Raw genomic sequence first — 21,470 nt, forward strand, 5'->3', positions numbered from 1 at the left:
TTCTGTCCCAGCATACTTCCTTTTGCAACTATCAACATCATCTTGCATCTGAAAAATTCACATGGATTTATGCAAAAACCAAGTCTTATTTGTAGTCCAATGCTTCAAGTTCTTTTGCATAGATGCCATGCAGATTTTTGGCCTTCCCTCTTTCCTGCCATTGTATAGGTGAAGCCAGTACCTTAGATTCAAGAGGTGGTCTCCTCCTGCATAATTTTGGAATTTGAAATTATGATGATGTGTAATAACTTTGGATGATTGTCTGTCTTAGACAAGTAGGAGATACTTAGGGAATAAATTTAAAGTAAAGAATCTATTTGTTTGCCTGAGAACAAGGTAGTAATAGAGTGGGGGGAAATGAATTACCAAAATATCACAGAGGAAGAGCTCTGGAAAATGTGTCTCAATGGTAGCTTTACAGTTTTCCACTTAATAGCTTTAATTGGTACACCAGAGAATTAGACTTAAAAATCTCACAGATAAAAGGCCTGCTAAAGGTAGGCAGTGAAAAAATTGTAATCTTTCTAAATGCTCACTTTCTGAAATACAGTTAAAAGCAGGGATAAATCCATTTTTTATAAAGCAGGAGCTGTCAAATAATTGTTTGAAATTGAAATTTAGCTGAATTATTTAATGCTGAATACTTAAAAATGCTTTTTACTTTTTACATTCAATATGTCTATTGACACCCAGTACCTGTAGAACAGCAAAGTTAAAAAGTCCCAAGTGATAACACAGTTGAGACACAAACCAGGATAAAGAAAAAGTGGTACATCCAATTAATGTTAAGATGTTCTCTTACAAAATGTCCTTAAACCTACACTTAAAATCAGTAATCTAACATACCAGAAGGACATGTTCAGATACTGAGGTTTAATGACAGTTGGATGCATGACATCATGAAAATAATTGGCAAAGTACCTGGAATGACAGTGTATGGAAGTGGTAAACAAGCCTTCAGGACTTGCCACACAGGTGCAAAGGCATATTTTCTTTCACTTAACTTTATCCAGAATTGGGAAAATTCTTGGGAGCTGATAAAACAGGAAGGCATATTTTTCTTGTTTGCTCTATGAAATTACACCTGGAACAGAAACAGGGAGATCTGCTAATTTTAATGTGTTGTAAAACAGCCCTGTTGTCAGAGCCTATACATCCCTAAGATATTTCTAAGAAAGGAGTAAATTGTAAATGCAAAACTGCAAAACACGTTTTGATAGCTGTCTACAGGGCCTGTAGTGCTATTTAATTGGTGTAAATAATGCCAGTTGCTTTATTTGCTAATCACACTTCCATTTCCATCTACAAAAGTCTTAAAGTGTTGGCAAGCTCACTTCTTTGTTTGAAACCTTCTCTAACATTTAAATAGACAAAAAGAGGAATTCTGTGCTCAAGATGGTTTAATCCTGTCCTAAACATGTTCACATTGGATCCTCCTGGTTTTTTAAGAAAAAGATAGCAATAAGGCTATGTATAAAGGAAGCTGAAGAAAATGAATTGTTTAGAGGAAAATAAGTTATAATTAAAATAAAATGTTTCAAAAAACCAACAAAACAGAACAAAGCCCCAAAACAATCAACCAACAACAAAGCAAGCAACAACCAAAAGGCCACAACAAAAATACCACCAAACACCATCCCCCTGCCAAAACTCAAGAAAAGCCACACAAATAAAAGAAACCAGAAAATAAACCCTGCCAGAAGGATTTCCTGGCTGAAATAATATTGCTATTTATTCATTCAAACTGCGTACATTTATATCAGTTCTTTCTCTCTTAAATGTGCTTTATCTTCAATGACACAAGTCTGTATGTGTATTTTGGTTGATTAGAGCCATGGTTTATTAAATATATGGAAAGTAGTTGCTCAATAAGATGGCTTTTTTGGAGCTGTGTGAAGATAAACAGAATGAATTTTGCATTCTTTTCAGATTTTCATATTTTTCAAGAATAAAAATACATGCAAAGCAAGTATAAAATGCCCTGAGGATGAAAGCTTTGCAGTTTTAATTCATTAATGTTGATCAGTTTATTACAGGTAAGAAATTAAATCAGTTAAAGGAAACAAAAGCAGTTCTCTTTGTCCTTCCAGTTTTCTCAGAGGAATGTACTCCCAGTCTTCCCTTGCAATGCCTGCCAAATGAATGAGATTTCCACGTGATGAGAATGCACTAAGCATGTAGGTTACTGTGGTTCAAGAAGTTCCAGTGCCACGGTGAACTGTGTAGAAGATTAATTCAGTCTTGAAAGACTAATTTAGGGTCATGCATGTAGTAGATAGGGCCCTCTTATTGAAATGAAGCTAAGATGTACGAAAAACAATTGTTGGGAAATATCACAATAACAATGAGACAAATGTTATTGATAGAAGTGTTTTTGAGTATTTTGAAAGTGGTCCAGCATTGTTCTGAAAAATTCTTCCATTAGAAGGTATTTTAGCACTGCTTTAGCCATCTCAGGAAATTAAAGACTAGGAACTGGTTTTAGTTTTGAAAGCGTTTAAAGGGAAAGAATATGGAAATAGTAGTGCTCTACTACTTGCAGAAGTTGCACTAGCTAATAAGTCAAAGATATTGGTAAATGCCAGGTAATTAGTGGTCCTTGCTTTTCTCCTATATACTCAAGAAATAATAAACAGTCTGACAGTATGGCTTTTCTTTCTTCTGATACAAAAAAGTCTTCTTACTTCCTCAGGTGAGCATATAAGCTGTGATTTTAAGAGAACCAGTGCATTTATTGTCCAATGAGATTTTTAGTGGGAAATCTGATAAAAGCTGAAAATAATTACTCTACAAATAGAGGCAGGAAAGTGGTTATGTAGCCAAATCAGGGTAGATTGGGAGAACATTACATTGAGAACATTTTACTTTTATTATGTAGGTCAGCACTGGGGTGATCAAGGAGAATGCTTTAGGCAATTTGTTTCTTGAACACCAGTTAAGAGTAATATTTCAGCAGATCAGTTTCTGCAACAAAGTTGTATAAGCTGTGGAGATTTGTAGTCATTGGCAGAGATAGTATGGATTCACAGAAAGTGGGGCGAAGAGCTTTGTGAAATAGGTCATTAAACTGGTGACAGATCTTTGTGATATATATTTAGAAACACTGAAGAAAAACAGTCCTTGTGGAAAAGATAAAACAGAGAAGAATGGACTATTGTGTAATTAATGAGGGGAAATGTTATTTTTCTTTTTTTAGATTAAATGATTGTATCATTTACAGAAACAAGAACTGATTTCAAAAATGAAAATGTTCATGCTGTGAAACTAGTTTGTAACCAAGATGCTGTAGTAGGCAGAACTGCTTTTTCTGATAAATGTGCCTACTGACAGAATTCCCATCATGCCAAGGGCCCATCTCTCAAGTGAGTAACAGGGAGGGAGGATTAGGTTACTTTTAAAAATATCTAATATGTTAACTGTATGTGCCTTCTAAGTGTTCAGAGGTACAAAATTTGGGGAATCTAGTTTGTAAAGAGTGAGTTGAATGGGAACTATTGTACTGTGGCTGTACTTTACAGTAGAGACTGAGCTGGTCTGGCAAATTCAGTGGCGGGGGGGAGGCGGAATTTTCAACCCACCACAGCTGGATGTAGTCTCTAACCAGAGAACTGTTTCCTAGCCTAACTAAGCTTGTTTAGTTCCTATTTCAGTTATATTTATGACTTGAGGAATGTATTTGGATTCTGTACTTTCCAAACTAAGGGCCATTGATTGAAACAATCATTTGGATCACTGTATGGAGGGTTCTATGGTGGTGTAATACTGACTCTCTGCAATATTTCCCTTTGCTTTGCAGTTACCCAGTTTATTCACAGTATTGCTGTTTGTCTGAATATTGTTAATTATAGCATTTTAGGTTTGTGATAAGGCCTGGGTGTTTTGACAGATGTGGAAATATTTTTGAAAGCAATATGATCTAAGGTGTGTGAATTGGATTTAAACAGCAAAAATATTATTGTTTATAACTATTAAGCAGATATTATACAGGTCTGTGTAAACACTGAAGTTGCCTAGAAATAGAAACAGTCAGTAAATGATTCTACTACAGACCCTTTGTCTGTTTTATTCCATTTTCCCCTGTGTAAAATGCATACAAACAACAAGTAAGCTCAGAGACTTAGTTCTAAAATGCTAAACTGCAATGCAATCTTAAACTATTTCAGGAGCTCTCAAGCTGCGCCTGATCAGGACAATTCCTCTGATCTGAAGCCTGCATTTTTCCCTCTGGTTCTCTATTAAAGGTGCAGGCTGAGGGTTGGATGAATGGCTAAAGGCTCAGTAGACTCCTGGGCTCACTTCTGTCCTCTGGAAAAATGGTAGCAGAAGTATGTGGTGGCTGCTGCTGATGGAGAAGTTTGACCTTCAGTCCTCTCCTTCTGGCTCAAGTTAGAGTACCTCAGGTGAAATAGGGGAGCTGAAAGCAATGTGTATTTGTTCCTCTGGCACCAGCGTGCTACCTCCTCCTGATGATCTGCAAGAAAATCACCCTCAGTGCAAGACTGGTACCATTAGAACTTGCAGCTGCCCATCACAGAAGTACCTGGGTGTGTTGACAGCTGCCTGAGTGTGAGCCAGCAGTGTGCCCAGGTGATCAAGAAAGCCAACAGCCTCCTGGCTCTTCCTCATGTCTTCATGTACCTTGAATACTGTGTTCAGTTTTGAGCCCCTTAATGAAAGGGGGATATCAATGTGCTGGAGCAGGTCCAGAGTAGAGCAACAAAGCTACTAAAGGGTCTAGAGGACAGGTCCTATGAGTTGCCACTGAGCAAGCTGGGGTTATGTAGTCTGGAGAAAAGAAGGCTGAGGGGAGACTTCCTTGTTCTCTACCTGAAATGAAGATGTAGCAAGGTGGGTGTTGGTCACTTCTCCCAAGTAGCAAATAACAGGACAAGAAAAAATAGCCTCAAGTTGTGCCAGAGAAGGTTTAGATTGGACATTAGGAGAAATTTCTTCACTGAAAGCATTGAATCATCATCCCTAGAAGTATTTAAAGGACACATAGATGTGGTGCTGAAGATGATTTAGCAGCACACTTGGTAGTGTTAGATTGATGGTTGGACTTGATGATCTTACAGGTCTGTTCCAGCCTAAACAATTCTGTGATTGCCCTTGGTTAAGGGATTAAAGGATGGATGTATGATATTAACTGTCACTTTGTTTCTACAGTTCATGGTTTTGTCAAGGTTGTCCAGTTGTGCTTAGCTGTAGTTGCTCTTCTGGGAAGAAGCAGGTCTGTGTCGTCCAATCTCTGTCCTTCAACTTATTTGGTGCAAGTGACCAGCACAGACCACAGAATTCCATCCACCTAAATGAAAATATTATTTTGGTTTAGTTTCTTAATGGGTTGTGAAACAGACAGGCTGTGCCAATACTGCTATGGAAAGAATTGTGGTTTTGTTGATACTTTTTTTGCTAAAGAACTGAGTCTTCAGAGGAGCTTGATGGGCTATTTGATTATGTCATACAATCAGACATGGAATATTTAATGCAATTAGTGTATTTTCTTTTTTTACTGGAAATGGAACTGATTTCAAGCCAATTATTGCTGAAGATGCTTATTTTCCTCTTTGGCAAGCAGATCAGCCATTAACAGGGAATGATAGGGGGCTCGTTTGTTTTTCCCTGATATATAGAGAACTTTCCAGGAACATTTGAAGATCTGGATTGGATGTCTTTCAAGAAAATACACATACTGAAAACAAACTTCTTTATATGTGATAGCTTTTCTTTGGGATAGCTGAAGTTTAAATGTTTTGCCTGTGTGTCATATTTCTAATATACTTACCATCATATACTCTATGGTTGCTGGGTCAGGCTCAGCTACTGGAGGAATGTGCATTTCCTGCCAAGTCATTTCTCAACAGAAACTACTGGGTATCAGTGAAGGTTTCACTGTAGAGGGACGCTATTCTTAGGAAATTTTAGAATTTTTTTTTTGTACAAAGAAGGGAAGACAGTGAGTGTCCCAAGATGTTACCTGAGACATTCTGATCAAAGTCAGGACAAAAGAGACTGAATGTGTCTGTCTTTTCATGGTCCTGTCCCCTTCACCAAATAAAAGTGTTCTTGAGATTTACAGCTGAATATAAGCAGTTGAAAAACAGATTGCAGCAAAAGAGCACTTTTCTTGAGGGGGAACTGGGGAAAGGAAGTTGGCTTTTTCTAATACTGCAAAAAGAGCTGTTAGTTATTAAAGCAGCTGAATATCTGTGGTTTCAGGTTACTGGTATCTAGGTAAAACTAGACAATATTTTACTTTTTTCCCCTCCTCCTTACAGGTGGCTAAGGACATCAAAATAACATGAACAAATTATGCTTGATGTGATTGCCAGTAAAAAAATATCAGTTGCTACAATTTACCGTAAGCGAAATGCAAATATGCGGCATATAGGAGCTAAACTCAAGTCTTCCAGCAGTAGAAAAAGTACAGCATGTTTCTGATAGATTATTATTCTTGAGCAGGTTGTTCCAGTTGGAATATGGAATAGATTAAATAGATCATAAAGAGGCTTGTATGTTTATTATTCTTAAACTAATGATGAAATATTGCATAGAGAAGTTGTTAAACTTAAGGATTCAGCTTGGCTAGCTCTGACTATCTCCTTCTGGTTGTGACTTCTCTCTCAAAGAATATAACTGTTATATCACAAAGCATAATTACTTGACATTATTTATTCTATATAACACTTTATTGTATTGATGCCTGACAGGAATGGGGAGAAAAGATTACAGTACACCACAACAGCTGGTTTCTGGCCTGAAATCAGTCAGATCTTTATTAAACGTTACAAGCAAGTTCCTCCTTTGCTGAAAAATGCACCCCACCTTTGCTTAAAGAGAAGCTTATTTGCTTAATCTTTCAAAGGAAATGACAAACTTAAATCTATCAGGTTTCAAACATTTTAGAATGTTTTCTAGACAGTCTGTCTTGGAGAGAATACAGGCTGGGGGAAACTCAGACCATTTCTTACCATGAGGGTGGTAGAACACTGGAACAGGTTGCCCAGGGAGGTAGTTAAGGCCCCGTCCCTGGGGATATTGAAGGTCAGGCTCTGAGTGACCTGATTTAGTTGAGGATGTCCCTGCTCAATGCAGTGCTGCTTAAAAAGGGATTATACTAATTTGAAATAATAAGCATAGGAGATTTTCATTTTCAGTTAAAAGAAATCAACCTTTTTTCTTCTGTCTATAAAGCTGGTAGAAAGTGGGGACATTATGTTGTGACTGCTTTTTAAAAAGCAAATAACCTTAGTCACTGAACATTGTAATTTCTTTCAATGTAGTGATTACATACAATCAAAAAGTTCCTACCACTACATTGAGCAGAGTAGTTAGAGCACCATTTTCAGCACAAACTTAGTTTTGCAGGCTTGCAGCCTGAAGCCTTCTTGAATGCTTCAGTTAATTCTTTTTAAAGCACTGCTGGTTTTTTGTGGATCTAGAGTTGAATTGCCGTGTTAGTAGTTTCACTCTGAAGCATGACTTTGTCTGAAGAATGACTGAAAGGGTGAGCTTGCAAAGTCAGCAAAAATAGAAGTCTTCAAGGCTACAAGATGTTAATGAGAACAAAAGTTTTATCTGATTGAGGGATTAAAAAAGGGTAAAGTTTTTGCACTTAGAAACACTGAACTTCTGCAGAGTTATGAGAGAACATTTTCATCCTCCAGAGAATGTGAATAATGTAAAATCCCTACTAATTAGTGTTCTTCACTGTGGCATCTTTGCCAAATGTAAGAAATAGTCTTTTTGAGTTTCCATGAATAATAGTGATCGCTGTAAAAAATTTTCCTCAAGATTTCAATGTCATAATTCCCCACAGAAAATTAGATAAGTGAGGAGGAGGGTTTATTTCTTGATGTTGAAATACATCCTTGCTTAATAGCTTTTGGTTTGTGTTTAGATGCTTTAGTTCTTGACTAGTCAGAGATTTTCATCCTTGAAAAGAAATATGTCATATGCAATCTTAGAAAGATAACACATTACTTCCTTTAAGTTATTTTAGTTTCCAAGCAATCAAATCCTGTCTTAAATTTCAAAATGCTGTTCTGAATCATGGTTAAATGTGGTCCATCCACATACACTGGGTTTATGTTTTTTAATCTAGTGATAAAATGTACAATCAATAACATGATCACTGTTTGGTCAACCAGAAATAATACTCTCCCATTACAGTATCACAGTATCACAGTATCACTTAGGTTGGAAAGGACCTCGAGGATCATCGAGTCCAACCTGACACCGCAGACCCCATGACCAGACCATGGCACCAAGTGCCACGTCCAATCTCCCCTTGAACGCCTCCAGGGTCGATGACTCAACCACCTCCCTGGGCAACCCATTCCAATGCCGAATGACTCGCTCGGTGAAGAACTTCCTCCTCACCTCGAGTCTGAACCTCCCCTGGCGCAGCTTGAGACTGTGTCCCCTTGTTCTGGTGCTGGTTGCCTGGGAGAAGAGGCCAACTCCCTCCTGGCTACAACCACCCTTCAGGTAGTTGTAGAGGGCAATAAGGTCACCCCTGAGCCTCCTCTTCTCCAGGCTAAACAATCCCAGCTCCCTCAGCCTCTCCTCATAGGGCTTGTGTTCAAGGCCTCTCACCAGCCTTGTTGCCCTTCTCTGGACACGCTCAAGTGTCTCAATGTCCTTCTTAAACTGAGGAGCCCAGAACTGGACACAGTACTCAAGGTGCGGCCTAACCAGAGCACAGTACAGGGGCACTATGACCTCCCTGCTCCTGCTGGCCACACTATTCCTAATGCAGGCCAGAATGCTATTGGCCCTCCTGGCCACCTGAGCACACTGCTGGCTCATATTCAGGTGGCTGTCGATCAGCACACCCAGGTCCCTCTCTGTCTGGGAGCTCTCCAGCCACTCCGACCCCAGCCTATACCTCTGCATGGGATTGCCATAGCCAAAGTGCAGCACTCGGCACTTGGACTTGTTGAAAGCCATCCCATTGGACTCTGCCCATCTTTCCAGTCGGTCGAGGTCCCTCTGCAGAGCCTTTCTACCCTCTAATTGACTAACATCTGCCCCTAACTTTGTGTCATCTGCAAACTTGCTGATGACTGACTCTACCCCTTCATCCAGATCATCAACGAATATGTTGAAGAGGACAGGGCCCAGCACTGATCCCTGGGGGACACCACTGGTGACTGGCCTCCAGCTGGATGCGGCACCGTTCACGACCACTCTCTGGGCCCGGCCCTCCAGCCAGTTCCTAACCCAGCACAGAGTGTAGTGGTCCAATCCACAGGCTGACAGCTTAGCCAGCAGTTTGCTGTGGGGGACGGTGTCAAAGGCCTTGCTGAAGTCTAGGTAGACCACATCCACAGGCCTCCCCACATCCACCAGGCGGGTCACCTGATCATAGAAAGAGATCAGGTTGGAGAGGCAGGATCTGCCCTTCCTGAATCCATGTTGGCTGGACCTGAGCCCTTGGCCATCCTTCAGGTGCGCAGTTATTGCTGCCAGGATAATCTGCTCCATCACTTTCCCTGGCACTGAGGTCAGGCTGACTGGCCTGTAGTTTCCAGGTTCCTCCATCCGACCCTTCTTGTGGATGGGGACCACGTTGGCCAGTTTCCAGTCATCTGGGACCTCACCAGTGAGCCAGGACTGGAGGAAAATGATGGAGAGTGGCCTAGCTAGCACATCCGCCAGCTCTCTCAGCACCCTAGGATGGATCCCATCTGGTCCCATGGACTTGTGGATATCCAAGTGGCTCAGCAGGTCCCGAACTAACTCCTCATGGATTTCCAGGGTATTACTCTGCTCCCCGACCCCAACGCCCAGCTCCGGAGACCACTCGTCCTGAACTCCTGCCTTGCTGTTAAACATTGAGGTAAAGAAGGTGTTCAGGACCTCAGCTTTATCCTCATCCTCAGTAACTGTGTTCCCCTCCAGGTCCACTAGGGAGTTCAGGTTCTTCCTGCCCTTCTTCTTATTGTTAATATATTTATAAAAATGCTTTTTATTATCTTTGACAGAGGTGGCCAGCTTCAGTTCCAGCTGGGCCTTAGCCTCCCTAATTTTATTCCTACATAATCTAACAGCTTCCTTGAACATACCTCGAGAAGCCTTCCCCTCCTTCCAAAGGTGATACAGCCTCCTCTTCCCCCTTAAATCCTCCAGGAGCTGCTTGCTCATCCAGGCTGGTCGCCTTCCCCGCCGGCTTGCCTTCCGGCACATGGGAACCGCCAATTCCTGTGCCTTCAAGAGCTCCTGTTTGAAGTAGGTCCAACCCTCCTGAACCCCTTGGTTCATGAGGGCTGGTACCCAGGGGACTTTGCAGACAAGTTTTTTAAATAGGCTGAAGTTCGCCCTTCGGAAGTCCAAGGTGGAGGTTCTGTTGGTGCTCCTCCCAATCTCCCTGCATAATGAAAACTTCACTATCTCGTGGTCACTGCACCCTAGGCAGCCTCCCACGATCACATCTCCCACCAGCCCTTCCCTATTGCAGAACAGCAGGTCAAGCAGAGCCTGTCCCCTGGTAGGCTCGCTTAACAGCTGTGTCAGGAAGCAGTCCTCCATTCGCTCCAGGAATCTTCTGGACTGCCTCCTCCCTGCTGAATTAAGTTCCCAGCAGATATCTGGGAGGTTGAAGTCACCAACAAGGACAAGATCAGATGATCTTGAGACAGCCTCCAGTTGCTTGTAGAACAACTCATCAGCCGCCTCATCCTGGTTGGGTGGTCTGTAACAGATTCCAATCAGGATGTCAGACTTGTTAGGTTGTCCTCTGATTTTGACCCACAGGCTCTCAACTACCTCATCTTCCACCACAAGTTGTGTGGCAGAGATTGACTCTCTAATATACACACAAATTTACTGCATTATTATATGCAAACTGTTTTTATCAGTTCATAGTTTCTGGCACTGCTTCACTGGAAGAAAAGTATTTTAATCATTGGATGTTATAATCACACAGAATCACCAAGGTTGGAAGAGACCTCAAAGATCATCAAGTCCAACCTGTCACCACAGACCCCATGACTAAACCATGGTACCAAGTGCCACATCGGATCCTGTCTTGAACAGTCTGGCTGTGTCTCCGTTTGTCCCTGTAATTACTGTTACAGGAGCTCTTAGGCTGACAGAGTTATTGAAGCATTTGTTATTTGGATTATAAATATTTTTTCCTTTACTTTCTTAAATATAAGTTTACTAAAAATGTAACGCACGATCAAATTACATATCCATGAGGTACTAGAAAACTTCTATTGCATTAGAAAAGCTGGGACTAGCTGATCACAGGAAGGAAAATTCAGAAAACGCTAGTTATTCTGTATATTTCATTCTTTGTAGTTGTCACCTGCTTTCTAATGTGTATCTAGCTTCTGACTTTTAGACACTGATTACCCAATATAAATTTTCTTTAGAGGGAACACAGCTTTTATTGTTAGAAAACACAATTTGTCAGGGAACAGTTAAAAAAAATTAATGAAGTCACTTAAAATTTTGAAGCTTCAATAATTATGTAGATTTTCTGTTAGACAAGTATTTTAATATCACTGCCCCAAAAAGTTGTTTTGTCTTTTTTTTTTTTTAAAAAAAAAAAAGAGGCATTTAGAGTTTATTCTTAAGTTGCATGAAAGTTTGAATTAATTTAACAGTGAATCTCTGGAAATGTTACACAAGCCTGTAAATACTGCAGGGTCTGTGGGCTCAGTGATGCATAAGCTTAAAAAAATGTCTACTTCTTGTTTCACAAGTATTTAGCAGTAGAAACTCTTTTATCTGTGTGACCAAGTTCTGTGGTAAGGAATTGGAGGAGCTTTTTGATGATAAACTCTGAAGTTTATTCATAATTTTGTAAAACAAGCTTCTGAGTATAAGAACTTTGTACAAGCAGATTTACACACATAGGTGCTGTTACTTTTACAAAGCATTCCTCTAGTTTGTTCTTGAGTAAATAACACAGGTGAGCTCAGTACAGTTTGGGTCATACACCTGCTAAATTCTTAGAAACCACAGTACCAGTGAGAAGATTCTTTCCCCTACAGACACTTTTTTATTTCTTTGTGTCCAATCACCACTTTTTCAAGCAGCTGAACAATTCCAACTGTGTCTTTGCACCATCAGGTATTTCAGTGCCTGACCCATAAGCCAAGTCCCACCCAGGCAATCCCAAAACTGGTGCCCACACTTTGGTGCTTAACAAGATATATAGGTTGTGTAAGTAAAGACTGAGGCCTAGAATTGGCGATTTATGAAGCCTACATGATCTATTTCATTTTAATCCGCAATTAATATGTTAATGTTGCGGGGATGGGGGATGGGGGGTGAGGTGTAGCTGGTTTTGCAAGGCCTTCTTTCTTTCTTGAGGATGCACTTAATTTTTTTAAGATTCGTAGCATACTTTTGTCAAATGAGGGCTTAGGATGGTAGGTGTTTGGCAAACACAACAATGGGTTCCACTGCTATATACTTTTCAATTTTCATAAGAACAGCATGCAGAGCAAAAAGGAGGAAATTTGCATTAGTTTTGACATCTGAATGGAAGGCTTCCAGCATATGCTATATTCTATCATATACTTACCTTCTAAACTTCAACATAGGTCAAGAGTGACCTAAGCAAGAGGCTGAATAGCTGAGCAGATGGTAACCAAAAAGAAGATAGATTAAATGAGTGTAGGGTTAATCTTTTTTTTTTCCCTGTAAAGGGTAGAAGACTTTTTTGGTGCACTGGAAGTGAGACAAAGCAGGGGAAAATATAGAGATTAATACAGAAATGATGCTGTCATATTAAAGGAAAGATCCCAGATCCCAGTATCTGTCTGTCTCAGAGTCCAGGACTCCTACTGCAACTATTTGGCAAAATTAATGTTTGTCTCCTTTTTTTTTTTTTTTTCTTCTTATTGGATGTGTGGCATTTTCAGGAGTCTTCAGACTTGGGAGAAACTGAAGAATGATGAGACAAAAATCACAAGATCATCATGGAAATATTGTGTGTTTGAACTTTCCATGTTAGGAAAGACTGAAAAGTACTTTTACAGTCTTTTTTCTTTTGTATGTGTGTCTGTCTGTCTGCCTGGAGTTAAAAGCACCAGCTGGCTAGTATGTGCTGGACCATGGCAATAGGAGGAAAGCGGAATATATGTGGTATACATTTCCCATGGCATACATCAAGCTAAACCCATGTTAAATATGGCAAAAATGTTTAAGAGGAGGATCATCGTAGAGTTGTTAGAAAAGGAGGGCAAAAACTGGGCAAGATAATGCTGCATTCAGCATGTTAGACATGATTAGGTTGTGTTTTATGGCTGTTGTGAACTTTCACGTAGAAAGGATGCCTCAGTGGATAGTCACTAATGAATCACAGAATCACACAAAATCAGTCAGGGTTGGAAGGGACCACAAGGATCATCTAGTTCCAACCCCCCTGCCATGGGCAGGGACACCTCACACTAGATCAGGCTGGCCAGAGCCTCATCCAGCCTGGGCTTAAACACCTCCAGGGATGGGGCCTAAACCACCTCCCTGGACAACCCATTCCAGGGCTTCACCACTCTCATGGTGAAGAACTTCTTCCTCACATCCAGCCTGAATCTTCCCACCTCCAGCTTCATTCCATTCCTCCTAGTCCTATCACTATCTGATATCCTAAGAAATTCCTCCCCAGCCTTCCTGAAGTCCCAGAGTTATTCACTAGGGATTGATGCTGGTAGACTGACAAGATCTCTAGGCTGAGAAGAGGAAGAAAACTAGAAAAAAAAACTCATTTAATATTCCTGAATACAAAATTATAAATGATGAAGAACATTTAGTATACCAGGATAAATCAAAGTGTATGAGGGAATACAAGATACTAAGGGCAGAGATGGTAGTACTGAAGAATGCCTAGCAAGTAATCAGGTACTGAAGTAGTAAAAACATTGATGTTTTAGAGTGTGGGTAGTGGTAAATAGCTAAGTGGTAGGTTGAGAACTCAAACAGCATTGCATTGTAAAGGGAATGATATCTCTGGTACACTCAGCAGTGCTCCCTTCATTTTATTCATTTTATTGTTTTGTTGTTTTGGTTATATATTACCTGTGTGGTAAGTTAGGATTCTTATTTTCTTGTTAATGTAACACTCATTTCTTCAAGCATAATTCAGAAGCATAGGATTCAGCAATTTTTGAATACCATTTTCTATACTTGACTAGATGGCAGAACTATCAGAGATTATTTTTTCCATGTATAACAGAATACATAAACCATTGATTTTAATGACTCCTTTCTTAGGGATTGTATAGTATTCATATGTTCTACCTACATTTTTAGTTTTTGTAGAAACTGAGCAGAGCACAGTATTTGTTTTAGGGAGGGGGAGAATTCTATTTGCCAGTAGCCATATTCCGCTGGAACATGGCATTTATATTATGCTTTTCTGCTAAGGAAAAACAGTAAAGATACAGCCACAAAATTTCTATTAAAATACTGCTTTTGACAAATTGCTTGAATTCCAGTTTTTCTTTTAGAACAATAGAAAGTGTTCTTGTTTAAAAAAAAGGCACATAAAACAAGAACAGAATGTTTTTAGTGACTTCCATCTCCTATTGTCCTCAAAAAATTATTTTGCAGGACATATTTAGGCTTTTCTGGCATTGCTCAGACTTGGAGCAGTAGTTTACTACTTTGTCTGATCTTGTAAAATGATGACCCAAGGAATTAGAGAATTTTTCAGTTTCAGTTTTGTTGCAACCAAATATATGACGATGTGCTTCTGCATAGCATTAGAACATTTCAGCATAAAAATGTTTGTAGTCAAGTGAACTCTCAGACAACATTAAAGGTTTACTTGAATCTGACTCCTTTTGCATTGCTTGGAACTGTATAAAGGAATGTGATTTTACTACAAATATACCTTACTACAAATATACCTCAGCTGTTCTTGGCATGGGTTTCTGGCTAATCTCTAGGAACAGATCTCTAGAGACAATTTATGAGAAAGAATGTGAATAAAACTGAGTATTTTAAATATTAGTATTTTAAATTAGGACATTTAGCACGGTTTTAAAGCCTGAATTACTGCTACCTGTTGTGATTTATTTTATTAAAAGAATGAAGCCACCTAATATTTCCCATTAACATCATAGTAGTTACAAGATGCTTAGCAGTTTAAATCATGTAACTGATTATTTTATGACAACTGTTATTTGCATTATTGATATAGGTAGGGTAGCCAACAATTGCATTTAGGAGGAGAGAGAAAGAAGTAATTCTAGGCAGTTTTTCCTTTTATTTGGGAAACTTTACATTCATTTTCCATGCTGACAAGGTGTCTAGCTCCTTCTATAAAACTTTGAGTTATATCTGAGTGGATTAATCCTGTGAAGGCAAGTAGTTTAGTATTCCCTCATTTATATTTCTAGCCTTAAATTTGCCACTTTAGTGATTAACTGGCATTTGAAGAGAATTTCTCCCTTATCTTAAAATTTCTAATCAACTTTCTGGGTATAGCTACTTTTAATATTTTTCTTTTCCTTGCTAGTGCATTTTGATTTAAATACCTTCATAGTAGCTTTTCATAGGAATAAAATCAGTGCTGAAGCTGCTGCACTTTTGCTATGCAGAAGCTACCATTCTCTTTCAAAGGGTTTCAGAAGAAAACAACTCAACAATCCAAAGCCCCACCAAAAGAAAAAGAAAAATGTAATTATATTCCAAGTCACAATAATTTATTTTATATTAGAACAGTTTCCAAAAACATAGTCTACTATAATATGTTTGCCTGCCTTTCTTTAATAAGAAATTTCATGCCTAAAGCACCACATGAATACTGTCTTAGGGAAAAACTAGCTAAAGGATTGAAATATATTAGCCAAGGTCACTTTAATATTTGATACAGTTTTTCTCTCCAAGTATTTGTTTGCAGCTGTAAGTTTGATTCTTATTCCTGTTGCATGTACTTTGAAATTTGAATCTCTTCAAGGCTTTTCTCTTTATTGTTAGCTGCAATAAAGAGTTTTACATAAGTATTTCTTACACTCCTTATATGGAGTAAGAAAAAGACTTGTAGCATATTATGGTGTAAGCATAGTCGTGTCTAATATTATCTTTAATATAATTTCTTCAACTGTCAAGAATGCCTAAAATCCTAAATAATGTGAATTATTTTTTTATGTTGATGAAGGCTAACTAACTAATAATTAGAATATACTTTGCATTTACAGGCCCTTGCAGACCAATTTGAAGATTCAAATACATCAGTATCTGAGCGCATGAAGATTTTCTACTGTTGTCAGGTGCCTCCACATTGGGCCATACAGGTATGAAGCAACATCATTTCAAGCTTTACTTAAAAGCCTACAGTTGTTATTTTTGGTACTGCATGAGTCCAACATCAAAAGAGTATGATACAATCTTGGTTTGTAACACTGTAGAAATAAAAGACATACCCTATCAACATACAATCCCATTTTTCTAAGGAAAGAAATCAAGTTCTACAATGTCTTGCTCTCAGACACTGTGTTCTGTCATGCACAAAAGATACTACTTGTAGTGCAATTCTTTACTTTCTTTTTTGCTACAATAAAACATAGACCAAATCTTAGAAGTTTTCAATGGATCTCTTGTTAAAAAAAAACAAACAACCTTGCCACTGTCTTCCTATTTATTACTGTTTTACTTAGGCTGCTATTGCTTGCATCTTCCTCATCGAGTCAAAAGTACACTGAAGAACTTGAGCTGAGGAAGTTTTTTTTTTCAAGGCATACCAATACTGACAGTATTTTTTCCGCCTCAAAACTATACTTTTTATTTTGACAATAAACTCTTTCTAAAACAGAAATCTGCACATTAGAGTCTTATCTGGTGATGCATCAGATAAGATGCATCCTACATGCCCAAAGGTGCTTCTGTTGTTTAATGATGTTTTATTAATTTTTTATTTCTAACCTCAATGCATGTTACTTTAACCAGTCATATCTTCTAGCATTCTGAAGTTATTCCACACAACCTTTCAACAGGCATTTGCAATAGAACTAGCAAGTTTGGCTTTCATTTCCAGTTTTCAGAGTGGCACTTTTCAAGCCAAGCCTATTTTCAAAGCCAATGAAATGCTAAAATAGAAATTTACACTGGAAGGTGGCTGCCATCTTCTACTCATAACTGCAAAGAGCAATTGCCTGTCTAATTGTTAGCAAATTTGGCTCCAAATAAATCTAATAAAACACAGATGACATTTAGTTCCAGATACTGGCAAATGTAGGTTCTTTTTCCTAAGGGATTAATATCAAATAATTGCTTTGTTACAGATTTTCAGAGTTCGTTACATATTTATATCAAGGAACTGTAGTCAATTCTTAATTTTTTGACCCATGGTCTCTTCCACTATGGTAACTTCTTGGATTTGTAATAGATACTGAACCCAAGTCTATAGAGGGAGGTCTGTGACATCTGTGGAGAGCTTCAGAGAATCTGTTCAGGGTCACCAAAACCACTGCAGAGCTTCACTGTACAGGATCTCAAAGCATAATTAGGTGTCCTTACACAGAATGCTCCCATTTGCTTTTGCAAACCAGATTGTGTATCTGTCACACATAGAAATTAAGTTATTCTTTCTTCAAAAATGAAAACCTATACATGATTTTAATCTTCTCCTAAAAAATAAACAAAAGACCAAAGACAGTTTTGCAAAGTCATGAAAACATACCTTGTTTGTTTTTAAATTGAAAAGATTACTCATTTATTTTCATAAGTAGACTGAAATAATAGCTAAATTTGAAATAACAAAGACACTGAGTTATCTATGAGGAAAATTCAGCTAAGTTGAACCTGAGCTCAAATCCAGTATTGGTTTGATTGAAAACTAACATCCTTTTGTTGTGCCTGTTTGGGATAGTGATTTCTCACAAGTACGCAACAAAACTGTCAGAGCCTTTCTCTCCATCTGTGTTTTTCTTGGAGGTACAGATTACTGTGGCAAAGTATTGCTAAAAGAGTCTTTACCTCCTGCAGCCTGTTTCTCACTCAGCACTCCCAACATCCTGTTGCAGCTGGACTCCAGAAGGATAAGCCATGTGCCTCATTTAAGGGGTGGAAGTTCAGCTCTGTCAGTTCATACTTGTCATGTCTGTTCCCACTTTTGCATTATATTATAAATTAGTTCAAAGAGATTCATGAGCAGCAGTCAAATCAAAACAATTACTGTTCTACTGATGGTGGGTGTTTTGAGGTCAATACATTGTTTGAGGCTCAGGTTGAAGCTTCAAGAGAATAAATTCATACTCTCTGGCTGTTGCTTCTTGATGTCAGAAATTTCTAACATTTTTAAAAATACAAGTAGTATTTACTTATCTCTTTTGAGTAACTTGGGATTTCTTATCTTTCCAGCGACAGCTTGCAAACTTACTGTTTGAGCTAGGATGCACCAGCTCTGCCTTGCAGATATTTGAGGAGCTGGAAATGTGGGAAGATGCAGTAATCTGCTATGAAAGAGCAGGACAGCATGGAAAGGTAAGTAAAATGGGTTTTACGATTGAGAATCCTGTCCTGAAGTTAATATCTGAATTATGAAGGACTGTCTGGCTTGAGCTGACAATTCACTAAGGACACTACTTGTTCTGAGGAAAGCTCGTGTAGGAAAGATGGAGACATGACGTAAGCCTGTCATGACCTGTGAATGCCAAATAAACAGCATTTGGGGTAATGAACACATGAAGTAGAATCTAGTAAATAAGAACTTAAGTAAGAAGATTGTGACAGTAAGTCTTGAAAGTATTAAAGGAAAATGAAGTTAACAAACTATGGATGCACAACAGGGTGTAATGTGGTCATTTCAAGAAGGTTGTAGCAGTCATTCATGATGGAGTCTAGGAGCTTTTTCTGGCAAGGATTTTAGTTTTCTTTCTCACTTGATTTTAAACTATTGACTGTATTTTTAAAATCTAAATTGAATAACAATTACTTGTTGTAAGTATTAAATAATGTTAACATATTACAATTACAGTCAAACAGCTGAGACAAGAAGGGCAATAAGAGTAAAAGGTTTTAATTTGTTATGCCTATGTCGATGTTTTCCTGAAATTCTCTGCCATTTCTTTAACACTGCTGCAGCTAGGTGTGAACAGCTCTACATAAAAACGATTTACAGCCATCACCTAACTATATGTTGGTGACAGAGTTGTTTACAAGTGGTAGCAGGCTGTGGCAGTCCTATTAGTGATTATTTTGCTGTTACTATTAGAGTAATAGTAGAAAGGCTTTAGAAAATGATGCTTGGAAGTAGTGTCTGCTTATGTGTGGCTTCAGCTGTATTCTCTTTCTGGTGCAGTCTGTCACAGAGGAATTTATGCTATTAAGTATTGGTTTCAGTATTTATATGGCTTTCAAAAATACTCACTTTCAGACAAAAATATGTATTTTCTTCCCTGTACTTTCTCTCAGTTTGGTATATGGTAACAAATGAATGTATGTGTGCCTTTATGATTCCATAAGCTCTAAGACTATACTTAAACTAGTTTGAGCTTACAGAATATGGAGTTATAACTTCAAATAATAGAAAAAATACAGAATTACTCACACTTGAATGTTTTTTCTTAACTATCACGCAGCAGTGCTTAGATTTTGGTCACTGTAAGTGGACAGATATGTCTTGCTGGCAAATTCTGTGTCACATTATGCATGCCTTGGGGATAGTATGCTAATATCCTAATCCTTTCAGTACAGTAGAGAAATAGAGGTCAGTGTTTTCCATTTCCTGGAAATGCATTCTATCCTAGTTATATTGACAAACTGCCCTTAGGGAGTTATGAAAATGGTACTCAGAGAATAGGACAGGATATCGACACAGGAAACTGCTTAGAAATGCTTTCAGAATGAGGGTTTGTGCTGTGCTTTGAAAAACAGAAAATGCTGTGTAAGTACTGAGTAACAGTAGTGCTGGGGGAAAAAAGCCAGCAGCTTCAGACCAAAAAAGCCAGAAAATTAGAAACATTTAGCTGTAAACCAAGGAGAGTGCCCATTTGGGATCCTTATCAGAAGGCTTTCAGAGGTTTTATTACCAAAAATGTTTTCAAGCATAGTAGTTATTCTTTTAGATATGCACATCTTCTACCTGCTGCATTTCTTTAACAAAAGGAGACATTAATCTCCATGCATATAGTGAGAACTGGTGTTGAAAAGTGTCCTTCTCCTTTCTTTGAGCAGTGAAGGGATCTTGGAGATCTCGAGAATATTTACATTGGACAATTTATATTTGTTAATGTGTAAGAGGTGTCTTCAACTGTACTGAGAATGGACAGTACACTAAAAATGGTATTTCCCTGCTAAAGAAAAGGTGAACCAGAGATGCAAATTTTGTATTCTTCCAGTTACGGTGAGTGAGGCCTCTAAACCTTGCAGGAGCTCCAGAGCATGGTTGCTGACCTTTGATAAATTCATGAGATCTTCCTTTTAGTATCAGCCTGGTGTTCCCTTCAAGAACGTGATTCATTCCCACTATGTATTTTGTAACAGATATAGAAGGTATGTAATGGCTTCTATATGTAGCTAAAAAAAATGAGAAAGAAGAATAAATGGCTTGCCCAAGGTCATACATGAAATTACAAGGAAGATGAAATGAAAACTGAAGAGCTTTCTTTCTCTGTCACTACCTCTTTCCATGCTCATTTGTTCTGCTTCTTCATACTATTTCTCTGATAGCCTAGCAAATAATACACAAGCAGAAAAGATGAAGGCATTTTAGGAAATATTTTGAACTAGCAGAAGAATGAATTATCAAATAATAGAACTGGCAGATCTGTGCAGAGGGAGACTGTTAGAGGCTTTTAGGAAAGAAATAAAGTCTATGGGAAGAACACACGAATGGGATGGTAAGTGGAAGGTTAGGGTTGGGAAGCCAAATGCAAGATGAATCTTGTGCTTTGTATCCAGAATTCTCTGTATTGAGTAATAAAAAGGCACTACCTTTATTTAAAGCAGAATCCTATTTATTGATGTGGAATTTTTGTGAAGCCTTGTTTAATACCTATGTCCACCATAGTAGTCCAGAAAGCATGATAACAGCCTAAATCTTTCTGATGCTTATATCAACCGATTTTATAATTGAGTATTGAATTCCACCCATTCTGGTGCAGACCATACTGTGAAAAGCAGTGTTGTTAAAATTACATCTGTTTCAGTCAGCAAGGGTTATACAGCTGAGTTTTCTTCTTTTTCAGTAACTTAATTGATAATTTTATTACCAAAGGTCATTTAAAGATAATTTTCAGTTGTAAACCATATTCATTAATAATTAATATCTGTTTAAGGGCTAAGAACAGATCTCTAGTAGTTATATTTCATTTATGTGCACGGTATAAGCTGTGTGGAAAATGCTTCCTGATAATTTTTGTTGTTAAGACTAGATTTGTCTTTACAGAAGCAGGATCCTTAGCAAAGATTAAGTGTGCATTTTTGAAAATAGTTTACTACAAAGTTAGGAGAAAGATACACTTTTCTTCACAAAAACCTAGGCAAAATGAGAAATCCATTTTTAAAGT

The 21,470-nt window shown here is 38.3% G+C and overlaps 1 protein-coding gene across 1 annotated transcript in view; it reads left to right on the top strand.

The window, feature by feature from the left end:
- TTC27 (tetratricopeptide repeat domain 27) overlaps positions 1-21,470 on the top strand; it is a 131,351-nt gene that overhangs the window by 76,184 nt on the left and 33,697 nt on the right. Inside the window, exons 11-12 of the mRNA XM_068156572.1 lie at positions 16,161-16,256; positions 18,322-18,444. Coding sequence (XP_068012673.1) covers positions 16,161-16,256; positions 18,322-18,444 — 219 coding nt within the window. The remainder of the gene's footprint in view (positions 1-16,160; positions 16,257-18,321; positions 18,445-21,470) is intronic.

This window comes from Melanerpes formicivorus, unplaced genomic scaffold (genome assembly GCF_026170545.1).
Source record: "Melanerpes formicivorus ecotype bairdi unplaced genomic scaffold, bMelFor1.0.p_v2 SCAF_2, whole genome shotgun sequence".
Classification (NCBI taxonomy): Eukaryota; Metazoa; Chordata; class Aves; order Piciformes; family Picidae; genus Melanerpes; species Melanerpes formicivorus.